At 39.5% G+C, this 17,368-nt stretch overlaps 1 protein-coding gene across 1 annotated transcript in view; it reads right to left on the reverse strand.

Moving 5' to 3' along the window:
- Positions 1 to 17,368, reverse strand: part of LOC145448207 (uncharacterized) — a 40,201-nt gene that overhangs the window by 14,281 nt on the left and 8,552 nt on the right. Inside the window, exons 6-20 of the mRNA XM_080326559.1 lie at positions 17,143 to 17,247; positions 15,579 to 15,728; positions 13,539 to 13,619; positions 13,304 to 13,480; positions 13,056 to 13,245; positions 12,919 to 12,966; positions 12,053 to 12,313; positions 8,800 to 10,194; positions 7,439 to 7,743; positions 6,781 to 6,879; positions 5,969 to 6,112; positions 5,628 to 5,780; positions 5,457 to 5,537; positions 5,227 to 5,403; positions 4,985 to 5,168 (exon numbers count right to left, since the gene is read on the reverse strand). Of these exons, the coding sequence (XP_080182685.1) occupies positions 4,985 to 5,168; positions 5,227 to 5,403; positions 5,457 to 5,537; positions 5,628 to 5,780; positions 5,969 to 6,112; positions 6,781 to 6,879; positions 7,439 to 7,743; positions 8,800 to 10,194; positions 12,053 to 12,313; positions 12,919 to 12,966; positions 13,056 to 13,245; positions 13,304 to 13,480; positions 13,539 to 13,619; positions 15,579 to 15,728; positions 17,143 to 17,247 (3,550 nt within the window). The remainder of the gene's footprint in view (positions 1 to 4,984; positions 5,169 to 5,226; positions 5,404 to 5,456; positions 5,538 to 5,627; positions 5,781 to 5,968; positions 6,113 to 6,780; positions 6,880 to 7,438; positions 7,744 to 8,799; positions 10,195 to 12,052; positions 12,314 to 12,918; positions 12,967 to 13,055; positions 13,246 to 13,303; positions 13,481 to 13,538; positions 13,620 to 15,578; positions 15,729 to 17,142; positions 17,248 to 17,368) is intronic.

Raw genomic sequence — 17,368 nt, forward strand, 5'->3', positions numbered from 1 at the left:
GACTGCTCACTACACCACGACTTGTAAGCTAGTGATGAGTTGCTGCTACCCTGAAATTTGAATACATTGACTCTTGTTGATCAGCAACCATCTTCATAGAGATAGCGTTCGATTTTGAAAGAAGTTGTCAGTCTATACCAGGGGGTTGCCAGACATAGGCGCCGAGTTACGGGGTGGCGCAGCCACCCCATGACACATTTATGGGGTGGCGGCCACCCCATACAATTAGATTAAACGCCCGCCGTCTGCGATTCTAAATCATCAGCACTGTCAATTAGCGAGTCCGTGATAGCGCGTTAATGCCAACTATCTAGCAATAACCGATACGCGCGCGAATAATTGAATACGCAACTTCGTCGGCGACGACGAACTAGTGCTTATAACCAGTGTTGCCACTCTAGGTTCCCGAAAAAACACAAGATTATGTCGTGAAAAAACACTAGATTGGCGAAAAAAACACTAGATTAGTAAATTGCAGGGAAAATTTGCCCTTGCCAAGTAATCATGATGACCAAGGTACAAATCTACAGGTAAGAAGTGTTCCACTCATGAATTCAATACATATGAATGATATACTGCATGATTATTCAACGAAAATCAATGAAACAAATTCAACAGCGCAAAAAAAAATCAAATTTGTCGCTTTCGAATTGTGCGGCATCATAAAAATTATCTTTCGATTGTACACCATCTATCAAACATAAATATCTTTTGTGGGGCATCTTGCTCGCTACCGCACATCTTCAAAAAACAATGGGGAGGTTTCCGTGTGCAGCATACTTCAATCCCACGATCGAATGCAGTGGAATGTGGCAATGCCAAGAGATTCGTCATGAGCTCTCCCAGTAAATGGAATTTTGATTCACCGAATCCATTGTACACAGATTTCAATTTTTGCAAACATTCTGTGTGAGAGCACTGACTGATAAACTGCAGCTCATTTTGCGATCTTGCCACAGTTCAAGTTCATCATATAATATCACAGCTAGGGAAATTGCGCATAGCTAGAGGAATTATTGATTTTACTATTCTTCTTCTTCTTACTATTCTTCGGCCTGCTTACATTTTTCAATATTTATTAATGACGCGAGACTCGAATTGAACAATGCTTAATTAGCACTCCATCAATGCAGCTGGCGGGATGATCCACGGGAATCCCGAAAAATCGTAATAAAACTGTCCGTCTGCCTCGGCAAATGTAAATCTTGCCCGAATATGCAGACTGAGTTCAACAAGAAACGACAGAGCATCAGAGCGAAATCGCTCTACATTTTTTCAGAGACTTTCGCTCATAAGTACGGATTCACAGCGCACCCTGTTACGTAATAATTGCGTGTTACTGCACCACCACATAGAATTGTTGAAAACAAACACAGCCAGAGGTACCAAATCGCCTCATTAGCGATAAATTTAGCGTATAATTAAGTCGTCTAACGTTAGAATATTCATCATTCGCATAATTGCAGAAAAACACTAGATTAGCAAAATTTGGCGAAAAAAAACACTAGAACACTAGGACGACCGAAAAAACACTAGATCTAGTGTTAAAACACTAGGAGTGGCACCACTGCTTATAACGCTTGCGCTGAGAAACACCATCTTCTCTCTCGACCAGAGGAGCGAATTCACGTTCTCTTCTCTTAGTTAGATAGTATTTGCGCCCATATTCGTTTACAAAATAATTCTCGAGTTAGCTCCATGATAGTGTATTTAATTGGAGGATTGGAGCGCGAAATAGGACAGTGTGTTTGTGTATGCATGCGAATTGAAAGTCATTCCTGCGCAAAGTGCGCATGTTCATTACTTTAACAAAGCTTTGCATCCCCTTCAAGCGTGAGGTTGTCATAACAACTGGGCAAAATAGCCCCAGTACCACGGTAACTAAATTAATTTTTGAAAATTGCACTTATTTGTGGTGTCATCACCCTTTTGCGTTGATCAAGAAGATGCAACATGCAATGTTTACAGTTGTCACATGGCATCAATTTCTAAAACTAAGTGACCCTCAACCAAATCTACTTCATGTAACGAATTTCTTGACCGCTTTTCAGAAATTCATTTCTACTTCCACTTGAAGTACTTTGGACATGTCCTGGAAGTAATTAGTGCTACTTGTACTGGAGTATAAATTAAGGCATTACTTCTACTCGGTTCCCAACAATGACCACGTTGACCACGTCTGGGTATAGGATGACCGATCTTGTCACTGCGTTTGAGCTGCTCTTAGAGTTATATGATAGTTACTTCCCTTAGTTCGCTAAATATCGCACATATGTGACATCAACTATTTATCAAAATCGAGTGTGATTTGCCAAATCCACTTCAATCGCAGTTGCGAAGTAGTGCTGATAAAAATCGGCATTGTATAAGGCAACAATAAAGTGCACTGATTTGCTCAGTCTTTACGGCAGGTTCTCCCAAAAGATACTTCCGATGTGTTCAGCGACATTTGTTTTATAGCAGCATGCCAGCACCCAAACCAGCAGACAGTATATCCTGATCCTTGCGGGTCCCGGCTGCTTCAGCCATATCTTCCATCCAAAATCAGGCTCCACAACAGACAAATAGTACTGCTTGAACTAACAAATACTCTTACCAGAATATAAGCCAATCGCTTTACTTCAAATGCATAAATTTAAGTACATATATGATCAGCCAGGTTGGAATCCCGGTACGTTTAGCGCAATATCTTTGGTGTGCCAAGACGGTTCTCAGCGTCACACCTGTGTGCAGTCAGTAGAATCTTTGGTGTGCACGAGACACCGATTCCATATTGGATGATCAGAGTTGAGTACCGTAATACGACTACGTTACCGATGGATTTCTGCGTAATTCTGACGATATCATTCTATGTGCTTTGTACAGGATTGACATCTAGCATAGGTAAATCTCTGATGACTTCTACAACAAATTGCCGAAACGTTTACAACCAGAAATCAACAGTACACTATGCGATATTTAGCACTGAAGCAGGTGCGCGAGAAAGTAGCTTGCTAACCAATTTGTTGTTGCTATGCGTATCTAGTCACGTGATCGAAGTCCTGCAAAAGGCCTATTACTGATTGGCCGCGCGCGGGCGCGCGTTTGTAATCATAATTCATGTCTGTCTTTCGTGTTCTAGAATTGTGCCGTGTTACTGCTCACAGTGCTCAGTCCAGTGACGAATGCCGGGAGCGCGGCAATCAATGACATAATTTCGCAATCGTCGTGAGACGAATCTCGCTAATTGGTCGCGGCCCGCGAAACACTGATAATACGAGTTGTTGAATTGCAACTGAATATTAGCGTCAGAATGGTCATTTCAAAAGGAGGGGGTTTCGGCACCCCCTGGCTACGCGCCTGCCGCCACCCCATGCAAAAATAAAAGTCGGCGCCTATGAGACCTGTTCCATGTTCGAACCGCATATACAGCAAAGTATCGTTTTAAAGATCCACAAAACAGAATATAAAAATCACAAATTTATTCACTCACAACGAAGCGGTGATCAAATAATAACTATTGTGTGGTGAATCTCCATCTGGGGCAACGTGATGCATTTAGCCTGAAATAACGTCAAAGCAGTGCAGAGCACCCCCTTTAAGTGGGCGGGTAAAAACTAAACGATGTTACGGCCGGGCATTATTCCTTGAAAAAATTAAAACCACTTTAGTAATTGGGCCATATCAGGGATATCTAAAACTTTTAGATATCCCTGGCCATATTCCTAGTGATTTCAATCAAATGAGCTCCGCCTTTAGGTGATTCCAGTTGATGGGAAGGTGTTTCTGGTGTCACGTGTGCGCCATCGTTCGCCCGGATTTGAACAGGATCTGCGCTACCACGATTTTAATTGTGAAGTTCATTGTTACACACTATTCACCATTGCCATATATGATGTTCACTCAAGCTCGGTTCGAGAGTTCAATTGCACAGATATCACCTTGTGTTTAGCTGCACTCGGATAGATTTTACCAATTATTCCATTTATTGTAGGGTTACCATATTTTGGAAATCTGAAAAGTGGACACTTTTTCAGAATTTTCAGATTTACAAAATCGGAGGAGAATTCTCAAAAAATGGTAAATTTTTCCCACTCTCACTCAGCACCCAAAATACAGTTTTTACCTTCACAATGTCAGGTGGTTGACTGAAAAAGGTCAACTCTCTCGCTCAGCACCCAAAATACAGTTTTGGTTGACTAAAAAAAAAGTTCAACTTTCCACTCAGCTTCCGAAATATACGCCGGAGCGTCACTTCAGTGCTGGGCAGAGGTGGTCAGTAACGAAGTACTTCTACTTTTTGAAATACTTGAAGTCGATTTTGCCTACTCACACTACTTTTTAAGTAGTTATGATTCTAGACTACTTCTACTTCTACTTAAGTAGAAATTTCAGCGTTACTTCTACTTCTACTTGAGTAGCAACGGTGAATAGGCTACTTTGACCATCTCTGGTGCTGGGTGCTGATTTACGGCATCTCGGTCGAATTTTGCTTGAGATATGACCAAAATTCTTAAAAAAGGGGGCAAAATCTCAAAAAAAGAAGACAAAAGGGCGTCCTCCACGGACACTTTCAAAAACGTCAAAAAAGAGGACAAATCCTCTTAAAAGAGAGCGAATGGTAACCCTAATTTATCGTAAGGCAAAAACGATGTCAATACAATACGCTAGCAAATCGTCTAAATGTGATCTAATGCATTGTTTATTTGTTTTGAAATCAAGTTAAAAAAAACGCTGGGGAAAATACATGTGCATTTGTGCAATCGTTAGAGAGCCGCAATCAATGGCTCCAAGGTGGGTGTCTGATTCCATAGACTACTTCAAGTCGCTTCGACACCTTCCTATCTTTTCATTGTATCGCATTTTGTGGTGTATTGAACTGATAAAAATTGCTAATAAACCAATGATGATGATCATGAAAGTGCCACATTTTGGCTACCCCTGGCTTATACTTTTTCTATACCCTGTCTTTATTACTATGGTAGTCACCGAGTTAATAACTCACTGCATAAAATCTCAAGCTCAGCCCCAAGGCCTCTTGCAATCTTTTTGACTCCTCTCATTTTCGCTTCATTCAACATATGCTTCTCATATCCGTATGCCAGCGTCAGTTTCTTTGAAGCTTTCACAAGACGATTAATATCGCCGAGTGGAGCACAAAATTCAATTTCGCATCTGAGAGATCCAACCTGTGGTGGGAGACAGACTTCAAGATGTTCGATTGACATGAGATTTGTAGATTATTACCTTCTTTGCCTGACCAGCGTCAAGTACACTTTGTATGTCAAAGTCATTAGAAATGTAGAACACCCACTGAATATCGACATGAACATCAAACCCAGAGATCTCATTCCTGTGCCGCAAAATGTCTTCGTATTCCCCAGTGGAAATCTTTCCATCTACGGCAATACTCAGGAACGCAACCTTCAACGAAAAAAATTTAAGTATCGAGAATTCGATGCGAAATGGAAACTGACCTGATATTTTTCGACTGATTCTCTGATCAAAGACCAATCGATGTTTTCCTCTAGTGTGCAATCAAGCAATAGCTCGCTCATCTGAACGGGATATTAGTTGGAGAGACGGAGGCTTTGACTATAATTGCGATCCCGATTCACACCAAGAGACTACAAGTCAACAAAACTGACCTTTTTTATACTTGTCCCTGATACCTGTCGTAAATCATCTTGTGTCACGTAAAGAAGGTCATCCGGTATCTGGACGGATTTTGGTACAAATAGTTTTGAAAAGTATACCAAACGAGCGAGCCAATAGACTTCGTCGAAAGCGAATTTCGATTCCTGTAAATACAAACAAAATAAGTTTTTTTTACGTGATAATCAACAAATTCTCATACGTTTGGTCCACATTTCGATATCAGAAGTACAAAATTTGACAGTGAATATTTAAATTTATTTAACATCACAAATGATACGCAAGCGTATTTGAATTGTTATCGGTTAGGATAAAAATGCTTCTGATGTTTCACCTTTATGTGGAAACGTCCTTTGAACTGATTTTTACCATCATCTATTTTGATGAGGTGATCCGTCTTCGTCAGTTTGATGTGACGGGACATGAAAGGTTCCGCTGAAGGACTTGACTTCGGCAGAGCTCGCGTTAATCGAATGACCTGCATCAGAAGACCATGGTCAGGATTGGCGGCGTGGGGGCACGTTGCATATTTATTTTCGTAGGGTTTCAACCAAGTCGCAAGGATCCGAGTTTAATTCACATGTCAATCTCACTTTTGTAGTTTTGACTCGAGTCAAGTCAAGTCAAGTTATTTTCAATTCACCACCGAGTCAAGTTCGAGTCCAAGTCAGTGAGTAGAGGGTCGAGTCCGAGTCATTATGGTCACTGTTCAGTTTTCATTTCAAACCGGTTCAACCCACTTTTTTAAAACTGGACTCGAGTGATATAGAATGGATCGCATTCATAATAGAGTAATTTTCCTCAGTCTTAACAGTTTCTGGTACTATTTTCCAAGTATCAGGTCTGTTAGACGAAATACCAATAATTCGGGGACTGTACTATTTTTCGAAGTTACAATGAAATGTCTATCTTCGCCGACCTAGTCTCGAGTCGTATGACTTGCTTAGAGTCATGCACAATGACTCGAGTACAAGTCGAGTCAATACACGAATTGACTCGAGTCGAGTCATTATACGCATTTGAAAAAATCACTCGAGTCAAGTCGTGTCACCAAAACATCGTGACTCGAGTCATTATAACCCTGTATTTTCGTTCTCTCTCACTCTCCTTTCATCGCCGCAGTTGTGGCAGACACATCAAACTCACTTTCCAGTCCAAATGCCGCGATTCATCAGCACGAATGCCGAGAAACGAACCAAACGCTTCTGCTGAGAATTTGTTCTCTTGCATATCTAGATGGTCAATCTGAAATCAAAACATTGTCAGTGTCTCGACGGTGATCTACTGGCACGTATATAGGGAAGTCATTGTTATGTGATGTTGGGTGCTTTTTAGGTTTTAGCGATTATACTTTGAACACACGTAAGATATGTGTATGTGTTGTGTGTATGAGGCTGTGAATTGATGCAATACATGACTGCAGCGTCATTCACTGCTGATATATGCTATGTAGGTATTCGAATATAAGATGGCTCCAGGGAGTAACTTTCTAAGAGCACTGTGGGTCCCAGAAGACATTCGTCTTGGGTGAAAGTGCGATCATTGCTGGAAAAGATGCGTGACGAACTATACGAAGATGGAAAGTCAATGTAAAAGTAGATCTCCGGTTTATCATTATTGTTATTATTTCTCAAATTTCTTATTTGATTCACCACATTTACTGACGTCTACCCCCTATTGGAGTCTGTCTATGAGATTTAAGGGAAGTATAGTTACCAATTTTACATGACAATTGCCAAAGACATCTATGTATCCAATATACGCGTATGAAGTGACATTCAAGTCAGGTTAGGTTAAGACTCACTTGAACTTGACCCTCCAAACATTTTGTGATAGTCGACAAAATGTCATCGTCGATATTGCAGAAACTCAAATCCAAATATTTAAGGCGACCAATCCTATTTATCAGCGTTCCAATGGCGTGAGCTTTATCACGACTCAAGTCAATATCGGATACATCGATTGCAGAAAGCTGTTTCGATAGGTCGTCGTTGTCCGATTCAAAAATTGCGGAGTATAAGTCCATGCGAACAAAGTTATCCTTTGCCTTCTCGAGTTGTGAAAGAATTGATCGGGACAGAATTTCTTGTTTCTTCTCTGGATCGGGTACTGTGACGTAAAACACAAAATCAGCAAATTGAATTGATGTTGACCCAAGTACGCTAATGAACGATAATAAACCTTGTTTGCGATATGTTGCGAACTGCAACCAAACAATGTTCAGGTGATTGTTTGCTAAACCAATTCACATGATAGAGTCGACCAGTTTCTCAGCTCACTTGTCAGCTATAGGCTAACAGATAATTAGCTAGGATTGGGTGCATTCGAATCCGAGCTGAACATCGATCGATTGCAGATTCTATTGGTCGAGTAGCAAGTAGCAAGAGTCTTTTATTTTATTTACGTATATATTAAACTGTATATGCCAATCCACTGTGACGTCACTAAAAGCGATTCATGGCGGCATGGCTTACAAAACAATACTTTGTTGCGCCGATAGCAGACGATATATATAAACGTACGACCTTGATAGCTTTCACACCCCATTTAACGTCCACTTGTATGAATATTACTATATTAATTACACGAGCTTTCGGAGCTCTGCTCCTTCATCAGGTGTTAAAGCGATGACACCTGTGATGAAGGAGCAGAGCTCCGAAAGCTCGTGTAACTAATAAAGTTATATTCATACAAGTGGACGTTAAATAGGGTGTGAATGCTATCAAGGTCTTATGTTTACAAAACAATAAAATATTGCTTTGAACCAGGACCCCGTTTTAAACGAGTTTGTTTTAAATTGATATTTGCTTTAAATTCAAACTTAACCGCGACCAGTGCCAAATGACAAACTGCATGCTAGATTTTTGATGTTGTATTTTATCAAGTTGGGGGTTATGTCGCCTGGTTCTAAAGACAAAAAGACTCATATTATGAGGGTTAAAGTTGTTGTTGTTACTACTTCAGACTAATTTCTAATTCGCGCCATCTAAAAGATCTTTTCCTCAAAAACTGTTAAAATAGAAGGTAATTAGTATCAAAATACGCTAAAATACTTCAAGTAGACAAAAGTAAATTGTTACTGACCACCTCCGACGGCAAGCTATAGCCTATATCAGTAGACGCGTTGCTCCAAAAATTAATGCACTGGGAGAGATATTAACTGACCTCTGTGAAACTCGTTCTGTGGTTTCGAAAAGACGATTCCGGTAACGAATCTCCGAATCACAGACCAGCGGCCCACGTGGAGATTTTCGTCGTTGATGCGAGAGAACTCAGCCAAATCTCTTCCTGCCACAGAACTGGCTGTTAGAAATTCTCGAAAACTTTGACAGCAGAATGAGAAGGTAAAGAAACCATCGATCAAACGACTCAGCCTGTTGTACCCATGCACTTGCGTCATCAAATCTTGAACGTCTTCTGCGGAGAGTCCATTTCGCTTCAAGTCCTTTTCCTTGAATACGACTCTTCCTCTGGCCATACCACGATGTGACATCGCTTTCAATTTGTCGATTATCGTTAAAATTTGCTCACCATTTCGAATGTTTCCTGCGCTCGGGATAATATGTATTATCCGGCTGTAAAATTCTGTGACTGTAGTGGGGGGAGGCCCGGTTGTGTCCCTCCCCATCACGATTGCTGTTAGAATCAGGAAAACTGGCACTGAAACTAGATCCAGTATTAGAGGTGACATAGCTTCAATTTTTTTCCAGAGTGCTTCCCCATTATTTTCGAGTAGAGAATTGAAAAGCCTTCGCGTATTGTCAGTAGTAAAACCGATCAGCGTGATGATTCTCTCGGGTTGAGCCGCGGCAGGTAACTCGGAGACCTTGAATTCTCGCGAAGCTATGAAGATCTTAACGCGAGGAAGAATATTGCGAGCCAAGATGCTGTACATGATCGTGCCGGGACTAGCTTCGTCAAACATTCCTATTTTTTGGACACTGGTATTATCGAAATTCCAGGTGGTTTGATCAAGACCGTCAAAAATAATTATTGCTGCAGATTGATTGGCGACTAGCCACTCAAAAACCTGATTTTCCTCAGATTCGCTTTCGTAAATACCGCTAAATAGAAATTTAGCCGGTTTGACCAATTTCTCCACTTGGAGATCCTTCAGTTTGACATAATGAACCATTTTACGTTTTGGTCGCTCGTGAGTTTTGTCATTCAGAGCGTCGAGCGCTTGTCGGGCTAATCTTTGAGTGAGAATCGTTTTCCCAGAACCAGCCGATGCGACGATAGCGGTGACACCGATTTGGCCATTTGTATGAAATTCTTCTCTCTGCCACAGCGATGTCATCAAATCTTTGATACTGGTCACTTCATCGTTGTTCCGTCGCTGATGTTCAAACCAGGTTTCGTCTGACAATTGATCTTCTGTATATTTCAAGTCATAATGACCTCTGAAATAGTCGCAGCTTCTAATTTCCAGCATCTGGGGGTAAACCGCAAAGTCTGGTTCATGAAGCTCTGCCTTTCTAAAGTCTTCAAGAATAGAAACCGACGTAATGCTCCTGGTATTGTCATTAACAATATTGATCATATCTGCATATTTCATTTCTGCAACAAAGAAAAGAAATCTTGTAAATAGGTACACTTCGATGAGCATTGCACTTTCCCTATTTGCCGAGGAAATGCCAACTCAAAACATTGATCAACTGCGCGAGAATTAGTTTGAAAAACAGATCATTTGCGTGATACATGCCCATGGCGTTGACTTGAATGACGAATATAGTTCAGGTTCAGCTGAGTAACACATATATGCATTCGAATGAAGAATGAGTTGACCAGTACGTTTTTTGTGGTTAGGAGGAGTGCCTCTCACTCCGCATCAACAAATAAACTTTATTAATATACCAAGTTTGTATGGGATTGATAATTTAATTCAATTGTAAACCGGTATCCCAAAAGCACCAGGACCGCAGACGCGGGTAGAAATTGACAGAGAGAGAGAAGAGAAAGAATCAACAACCCCGTTTTTTCTCCTCTATGCTATCCGTTGATGCTGAGCTCCGAGCAGGATTAGAGTCTGGAGGGTACGGTATACAGTTGTATTTATGTAGAACATTGGTCTGAGGGAGTGAAATCACATGAAAGGGGGCGCGGAGCTCCGGTCAACAGCATATGTTTTGCGCTCTGCGCGATTTACCTCCAATTCATAGTTATCGCTGTGTATAGTTCGAATTTCATATTTGAGAATTCCTTCACCAACAGTCATAACCTTCCATGCCATCAAACTACCCGCTGGGATTGCTAGCATCTTGGTTGCATTTTGCGATATGACGATAAGAGGCGCGCGAAATTTTTCACTATCATAAAGGGGGCGTGTCTAAAAAGTAGATTATATAGATTCTTGGTATATGTATATGACATGACTTTGCGCCAAAATAAATAGATTGTTAAAATGTCGCCCAAACAGAACTGAACACATGAACAGATCATCGCTATAAATGGTCTAATACTATAGTTCACAATCAAAAGGTTTGAATCTGGCCCGCGACCCAAGTTGAGTTTGACACCTGGTTCCTGTGTACCTGTACACCTATGGAGTCAAATTTCGGAAGCATGAAATGTCTGATTATGATTGGGGAGGTGTAATTATTCAATTCGATCAACACATAATCGCATAATGATATATTAAATTGAGAAACTTTCTTATAATAAACTAAGGATTTTCTACTTACACCAGTTCAACCTTATCAAATATACTCTTTTTGCTATGAAAAGCTCGATAAAAATGAGAAAAATCTCTGACATTAATGCAATAAATTCCATATATCGATGCTTTTAAGGTAATTAGTTAAATAAGTAATAGTGCAATTCTATCCTTCTTGTAATTGCATTGCAATTGTATCCTTTTGCATACGTCTTATCTCTGCAAGAGTGGGATTTTCAGTGATGGAATAGGTTGGATGTCAATGATCCCATGAGTGTTTGCTTTTTCAAAGGCCCCTGAATCTTTTTTGTTCGTGGAAGAGTGCGCGACAGCAACCTACTCATTTTGTAAAATTTGTGTAAATAAAAACTTGATTAGAAGAATATAAATGTCGACTAATGCGCGAATAATAAGTTAATACAGCTGTAATATTAACAATTGTATCGCAGTCGTGTGATGTTTTGAAACGATGAAAATATTAATAAACCTGATTGCCTGATTGATAAGGTGGTATAATAACAATGATGAAATACCTCACACTTTTGGGAAAAGAGGTTGGCGACTTTTATTGAAAATATTTTGGGGGTTTGCGAATAAAGAACGTTACCAACTTTGGAGTTGACTAGAACTGAGAAGTAGTGAAATATCAATAAACAGTGACTGTAGAATTTTGAAACTATATATGTTGCAGTACGTGGAATACCCTATCCACGATATAACGAAGCAGAATTGCATGTGTAATGCTATAAATTTGCAAACCACCTTTGCCTTGATGACTTGCTGTGCGGAAGACCTTTTCGGCAATCTGGTCGCATGTCACCGGATTATCTGTGATACGTGATGGATGATGGACCTGTTTTATCTCTTCCGTTTCAAGAGCTTGAGTTGATGCCTGTTCGGTTGGTTTATGAATGTTCTGTTGCAATTTCCGTGAAATCTTGTCCCATCGGTTCTGTCCTCCAGTCCCCGCGGAGCTACTGAAAACTCGATTGAACTGTTCGCCTTCATGCAATGTTGCCGATCCTAAAGTATAATAGTATTACGTATATAGTGGGCATCATTAGTTTAAATACTGAGAATATTAAGAACGTTATTGATGCGGTTACTTGACACTGTCTATGATACCAGAGTTTTGTTTGTTTGTTTGTTTATTGAACAATTTTTTGAGTTTTATCTCCTGTTCAGATTATTCGACACGGTAATGAATGTTGTAATGTTCATAACTTTCATGATTTTGGTACGCTTAACGAACGACTTTCATCCATGCATCCATTCGATTCATCATCATCGATATTTTTCCATGCGTCGTCGTCACTGTTTTTGCCGCCGAATTTCGAAGCACGACTTCACTTGATTCATCTGGGCTTTTAGTACGACACCACATTCGTAGGGAGGTCAGCGATGAGGAGCCCAGATAAACCCCGACACATAGAAACGTGGCAGACCCGAGACTCGAACCAACAACCATTGGTGTCGTGATAGTGTCGCGTAGCACACGGTGCCTCATTCGCTTGGCTAAGACACCAGGGTTCCAACGGTCGAATGAGTTTCTTTCATCTTACGTTTAAAATGGTGAAATCACATTGCAATAATCGCGATATTATATAATAGTTGATATCGAGACGCACCTGGGTGAAAATGAACACCAAGTTGCCAACAAGCATTGTGATCATCATCTGAAAAAAATAACTTAAGTAACAATAACTATACCAATCTGAAATCTTTCAAAACAGGCAAAATATCATTTATCGCAACGAGTTCTCACCACATAACACTTCCAACTCGGTATCGTAATCGGCTGACATCGTTTGAGCCTTTTCTAATTCCTCTTCAAGTAACATTTCCATCTGGCGCCAATATATCAGCGTCAGCTTCTTTGAATTTTTGACAATAGAAATGACTTCTTCGAATGAAAGACGATATAACCAGTCAACCACACATCTGATGTATTCGATCTATCAAGAATGATATATTTTAAATTACGCAAGTGGTAGTGAATATTGCTATTATTACATCCATTTCCTGACAAGCTTCCAAGATACTTTGTACCCCTTCCACATTTCTAACATGGAACATCCAATGAATATTAACGAGAACTCCTAAACCAGAAATTTCATCCCGATGTTCTAAAATATTCCTGTAATCTTTAGTAGATATTTTTCCATCCACAACCATATCCAGCGATTCGACCTTGAACGAAAAGGAATTTGAATACCTCACATGCATTCTGTGAACTGCAAAATCAGACCTGATGTTTCTTGACATAATCGGCAATCCACGACCAGTCGATGTTTATTTCTCCACTGCAATTAAGTATTAACTTGTCCACCTAAATATGATATTCTTTCATTTGACAAGATCACGGTTTCATGATGGTGATGGAACAATGATGACGACAATTTTTGCCATATATATTTTATGCAGTTCTGGCTTGTAGCAAAATTTAGCTCCATAATTGTTAAATTTTAAACCCGTTAAATCAATTTTGTTTTAGGAACAACATCATAAGAAAGAAGTTTAAAATTAGCTTGCTTTACTTATTGGTTGAGTCAGCTTGTGCTGCTAAGCGTTTGTCGTGAATACACGTGCTAATAGAGCGAGATCTTGAACCTATGTTTTCATACAGTGAAAGAATTAACTATGTAACTATATGTTTGATGCGATGGCATATGGCAATTGCTGTGAACCTGGTGCCAAATTGTCCTTGGACGCCAAAGCTCAAACGTGTAGTTGCGATACAGTGTTTCCCTTTCAATCAACCAAATTTAAAATGAATATGACAAAGAGCAGGAATTCACATCTCTCACACAATCTCAGAATGGGACGAAGAGTCGAATTTCTAACCACTCCTGTAGAGGAAACAACCATACTATTGTGTTTTCCATTGTTCGCATTCAAAGGCAATTGCTAATGTAAATAAATGCTGCCATCTTTATTAACATGATTTAGATTCTGACAATTCGAATTGGCTTGAGTTCAGTTCAGCAACACTACGAGTATGAGATGATATTTTTTTACATTTGATTGCCATGATTGCCATACTTACAAGGAATAGAAAGAGCAACAAAGAGCCAAATATCGAAGAAATAACTGCAACATCACGCACTAGGCCGAGGTGGATAGCAGTTTAAGAGACCGCAACTGCAACCGCAACTATAGTCGTTCGGCATTGGCATCCTCCTATAGGATAGGCATTGGATCCTCCTATAGGATAGGCATCGTTCGGCATTGGCATCCTCCTATAGATATATCTGTTCAGTGTTCACATATCGCATTGTGTCTTATCTCATTGTACATTGTGTGTGTCTTGTTCAGATAAAAATATATTCTGACGATTATCTCATCTTATGATTGGTAAGGTATCGTATTTGGAAGGCAATAAATTAGGTGACCATTAACTATTCTGTATACCAGGCCGATTGTCGATTGTCTTAATATATGATTCCGTATCTGCCGACTTGTAGCACGGTCCACTTCCAAGCTATTTTAAATGACGCAACTTGCGGGGATCAGGTGGCGGGTATAGGATCCTAGACAAACCTCCAACACTTGGGTAGGGATTTTGGGGTCGACCTCCCTCGGATTCGAACCCGCAACCCACTGGTGTTGCAGTCGTGAATCATACTACTGCGCTATCTCGTCACTTGACCATTGACTGTGATATATACACTAGGGCTCTTCAAAAATGACTTTTTTCCTCAAATCGCACTGGCTACTTGATAAAATTGTTCGGTCACCTAATTTAAGCCTACACACCAAATTTGGTTCAATTCCAACCAGTAGCCGCATTGCTACAGGAGAAGAAATTTTCTATTTATTATATAAAAATAAATAACAAAAAATTAGAAAATTTTCTGATCACCCCATGAAAGTGTTAGGTTGTCTATAGAAACGATGTTCACCAAATTTGGTTTATTTATAATCCAAATTATCCGACGGCAATAACTCCGCTTCCACTGGTTCGAATTGAACCTAATTTGGTGAGCATCGTTTCTATAGACAACCTACACTTTCATGGGGGTGAACAGAAATTTTCGAATTTTTTGTTTTATATTTTTATATAATAAATAGAAACTTTCTTCTCCTGTAGCAATGCGGCCACTGGTTGGAATTGAACCAAATTTGGTGTGTAGGCTTAAATTAGGTAACCCAACAATTTTATCAAGTAGCCAGTGCGATTTGAGGAAAAAAGTCATTTTTGAAGAGCCCTAATATACACCTACAACTGTTATCGAATACCAAGCAAATGCCGTCATCTATATTGGTTATTAAAATCATTCCCAATCACCTTGTGTAGCAAGTTCATCTCAGATATCCGTCGTAGTTCATCATGCGGGATATTGATTTCAATGGTTTTTGGCTCAAAAAATGTTTCGAAAAACGACGCGATGGTAAATCGGTCATTGTTGGAAAACCATTCGAATACCAGTGTTGCTTTCTGTAAAAGTAGACATGCGTGAGTAGTGATTACAACAAGGCAAGTTTTTGCAACATTTGTTTACAAATTCCGACAGCTTTCTAAATACTCAGAAGTTATGTAATATGGTCTTTTAAGCTTTTTGGAGGAATCTTATATTGCAACTTTCTGCAAGTGTTTTCGAATTTTTCATGCAACTAACTTTTTACTGGAAATATTTGGCACTATATGTAAATAGATCGCTTGATTATTTCGCTGTCGCTCAAATTTGATATCATTTCTGATTCGACGTACATTCAGGCTCGGCCGCTGAAAATTATTATATTTTCACTAGGTCAATTTTTTCGGGCTATTGAGTTTTGCTACGGTGTCTTGGATACGGAACGATTCGAGTATCTCATACCCTAATAATTTCAAGGAAATTGTCCATTAATTTAACTTTGAGTGCAACTTTTGTGAAAATTAAATGCAACTTTCGACGGATTTGACTGCAACCAAAACTTGTCCCAGTGATGACGCAACACGTATACGGCTCTTCCGTTGTTCTATGTTTGTATTAGAAGTGGACCAAGTTGTAAATAGTCAAGAGTACGGTGTCCTGAAAGCATTACGGCATTTGTCCGTTGAGGGTGAGATCTGTTAGTTACGCAATGTTTATGGTCTGTGCTATAAAAAGATATGGAGATGACTTGAAGGTTTTTAATTTATAGCAATTTATTCACCTGTAAAAGAGGAAGGAACGAATAATATTTATTGGCGAGTGTGATATAGGTATTCTGACTCATCACAGTTCACCATAGAGCGATAACCTTATAGGGTTGCATTTAAAACAAACGCCGTTTTAAAACAATTTGTTTAAAAGATGTTTTAAACAGTGTTTAAACAAATGCCTTTTTGAGAAGATCAATTTTTTTTCAAACGTAGTCTAATTATACCATAATTGTGTATAGACGTCCGAAAAAAACATGAGCCTACGGACGATATGCACCCAAAATAGTCGACGTATAGGATGTCGGGTGGCTGGAACATTCGAAATCGCCGTCGGTTCAACAGATTTTGCACGTAGATATATATCATTGGTACGGAATGGGTGTTCTGATGATGATGATCGACGACCGTAAAGATGCTGGATAACGATGTAGTAGTCCTGGTCAAAGATATTTTTGATCTGTTTATGACAGTGATCTGTATGCTTTTCGTCGAATGAGCCATATTTACCCTATATTTTCAATTGCCAATGCTAATCCACTGTGACGTCACAATTAAATGTACGTGACGTCACGGCTAAAAACAAGCAAACAAAACAATAAAAACATGATTTAAACAAAGGCATTGTTTTAAACATGTTTGTTTTAAATTGATTTTTGTTTTAAATGCAACTCTAGATAACCTGTTTCTATTTTCCCGATGCCTAAATATGTATTTGATGTCTCACGGCGATATCGAAATGTCCAAAAATCCCCTTTCCACTAATGTTGATTGCATCTCCTCTGTTCGTCAACTCCACGTCATGGTTGGATGTCATCGTGAGTTTGAGAACCTGAATATTTGTCATATCAAGTTGCTGAAGATTACAGAATTTCGCATAATAATTATTCTTTTCATTTGGTTCAAAATAGAACACAATAGCGATAAAATGATAGGACAGGAAGGATTCAAAA

This window comes from Botryllus schlosseri, chromosome 10, assembly GCF_051294905.1.
Source record: "Botryllus schlosseri isolate E-star chromosome 10, Bs_hap1, whole genome shotgun sequence".
Lineage (NCBI taxonomy): Eukaryota > Metazoa > Chordata > Ascidiacea > Stolidobranchia > Styelidae > Botryllus > Botryllus schlosseri.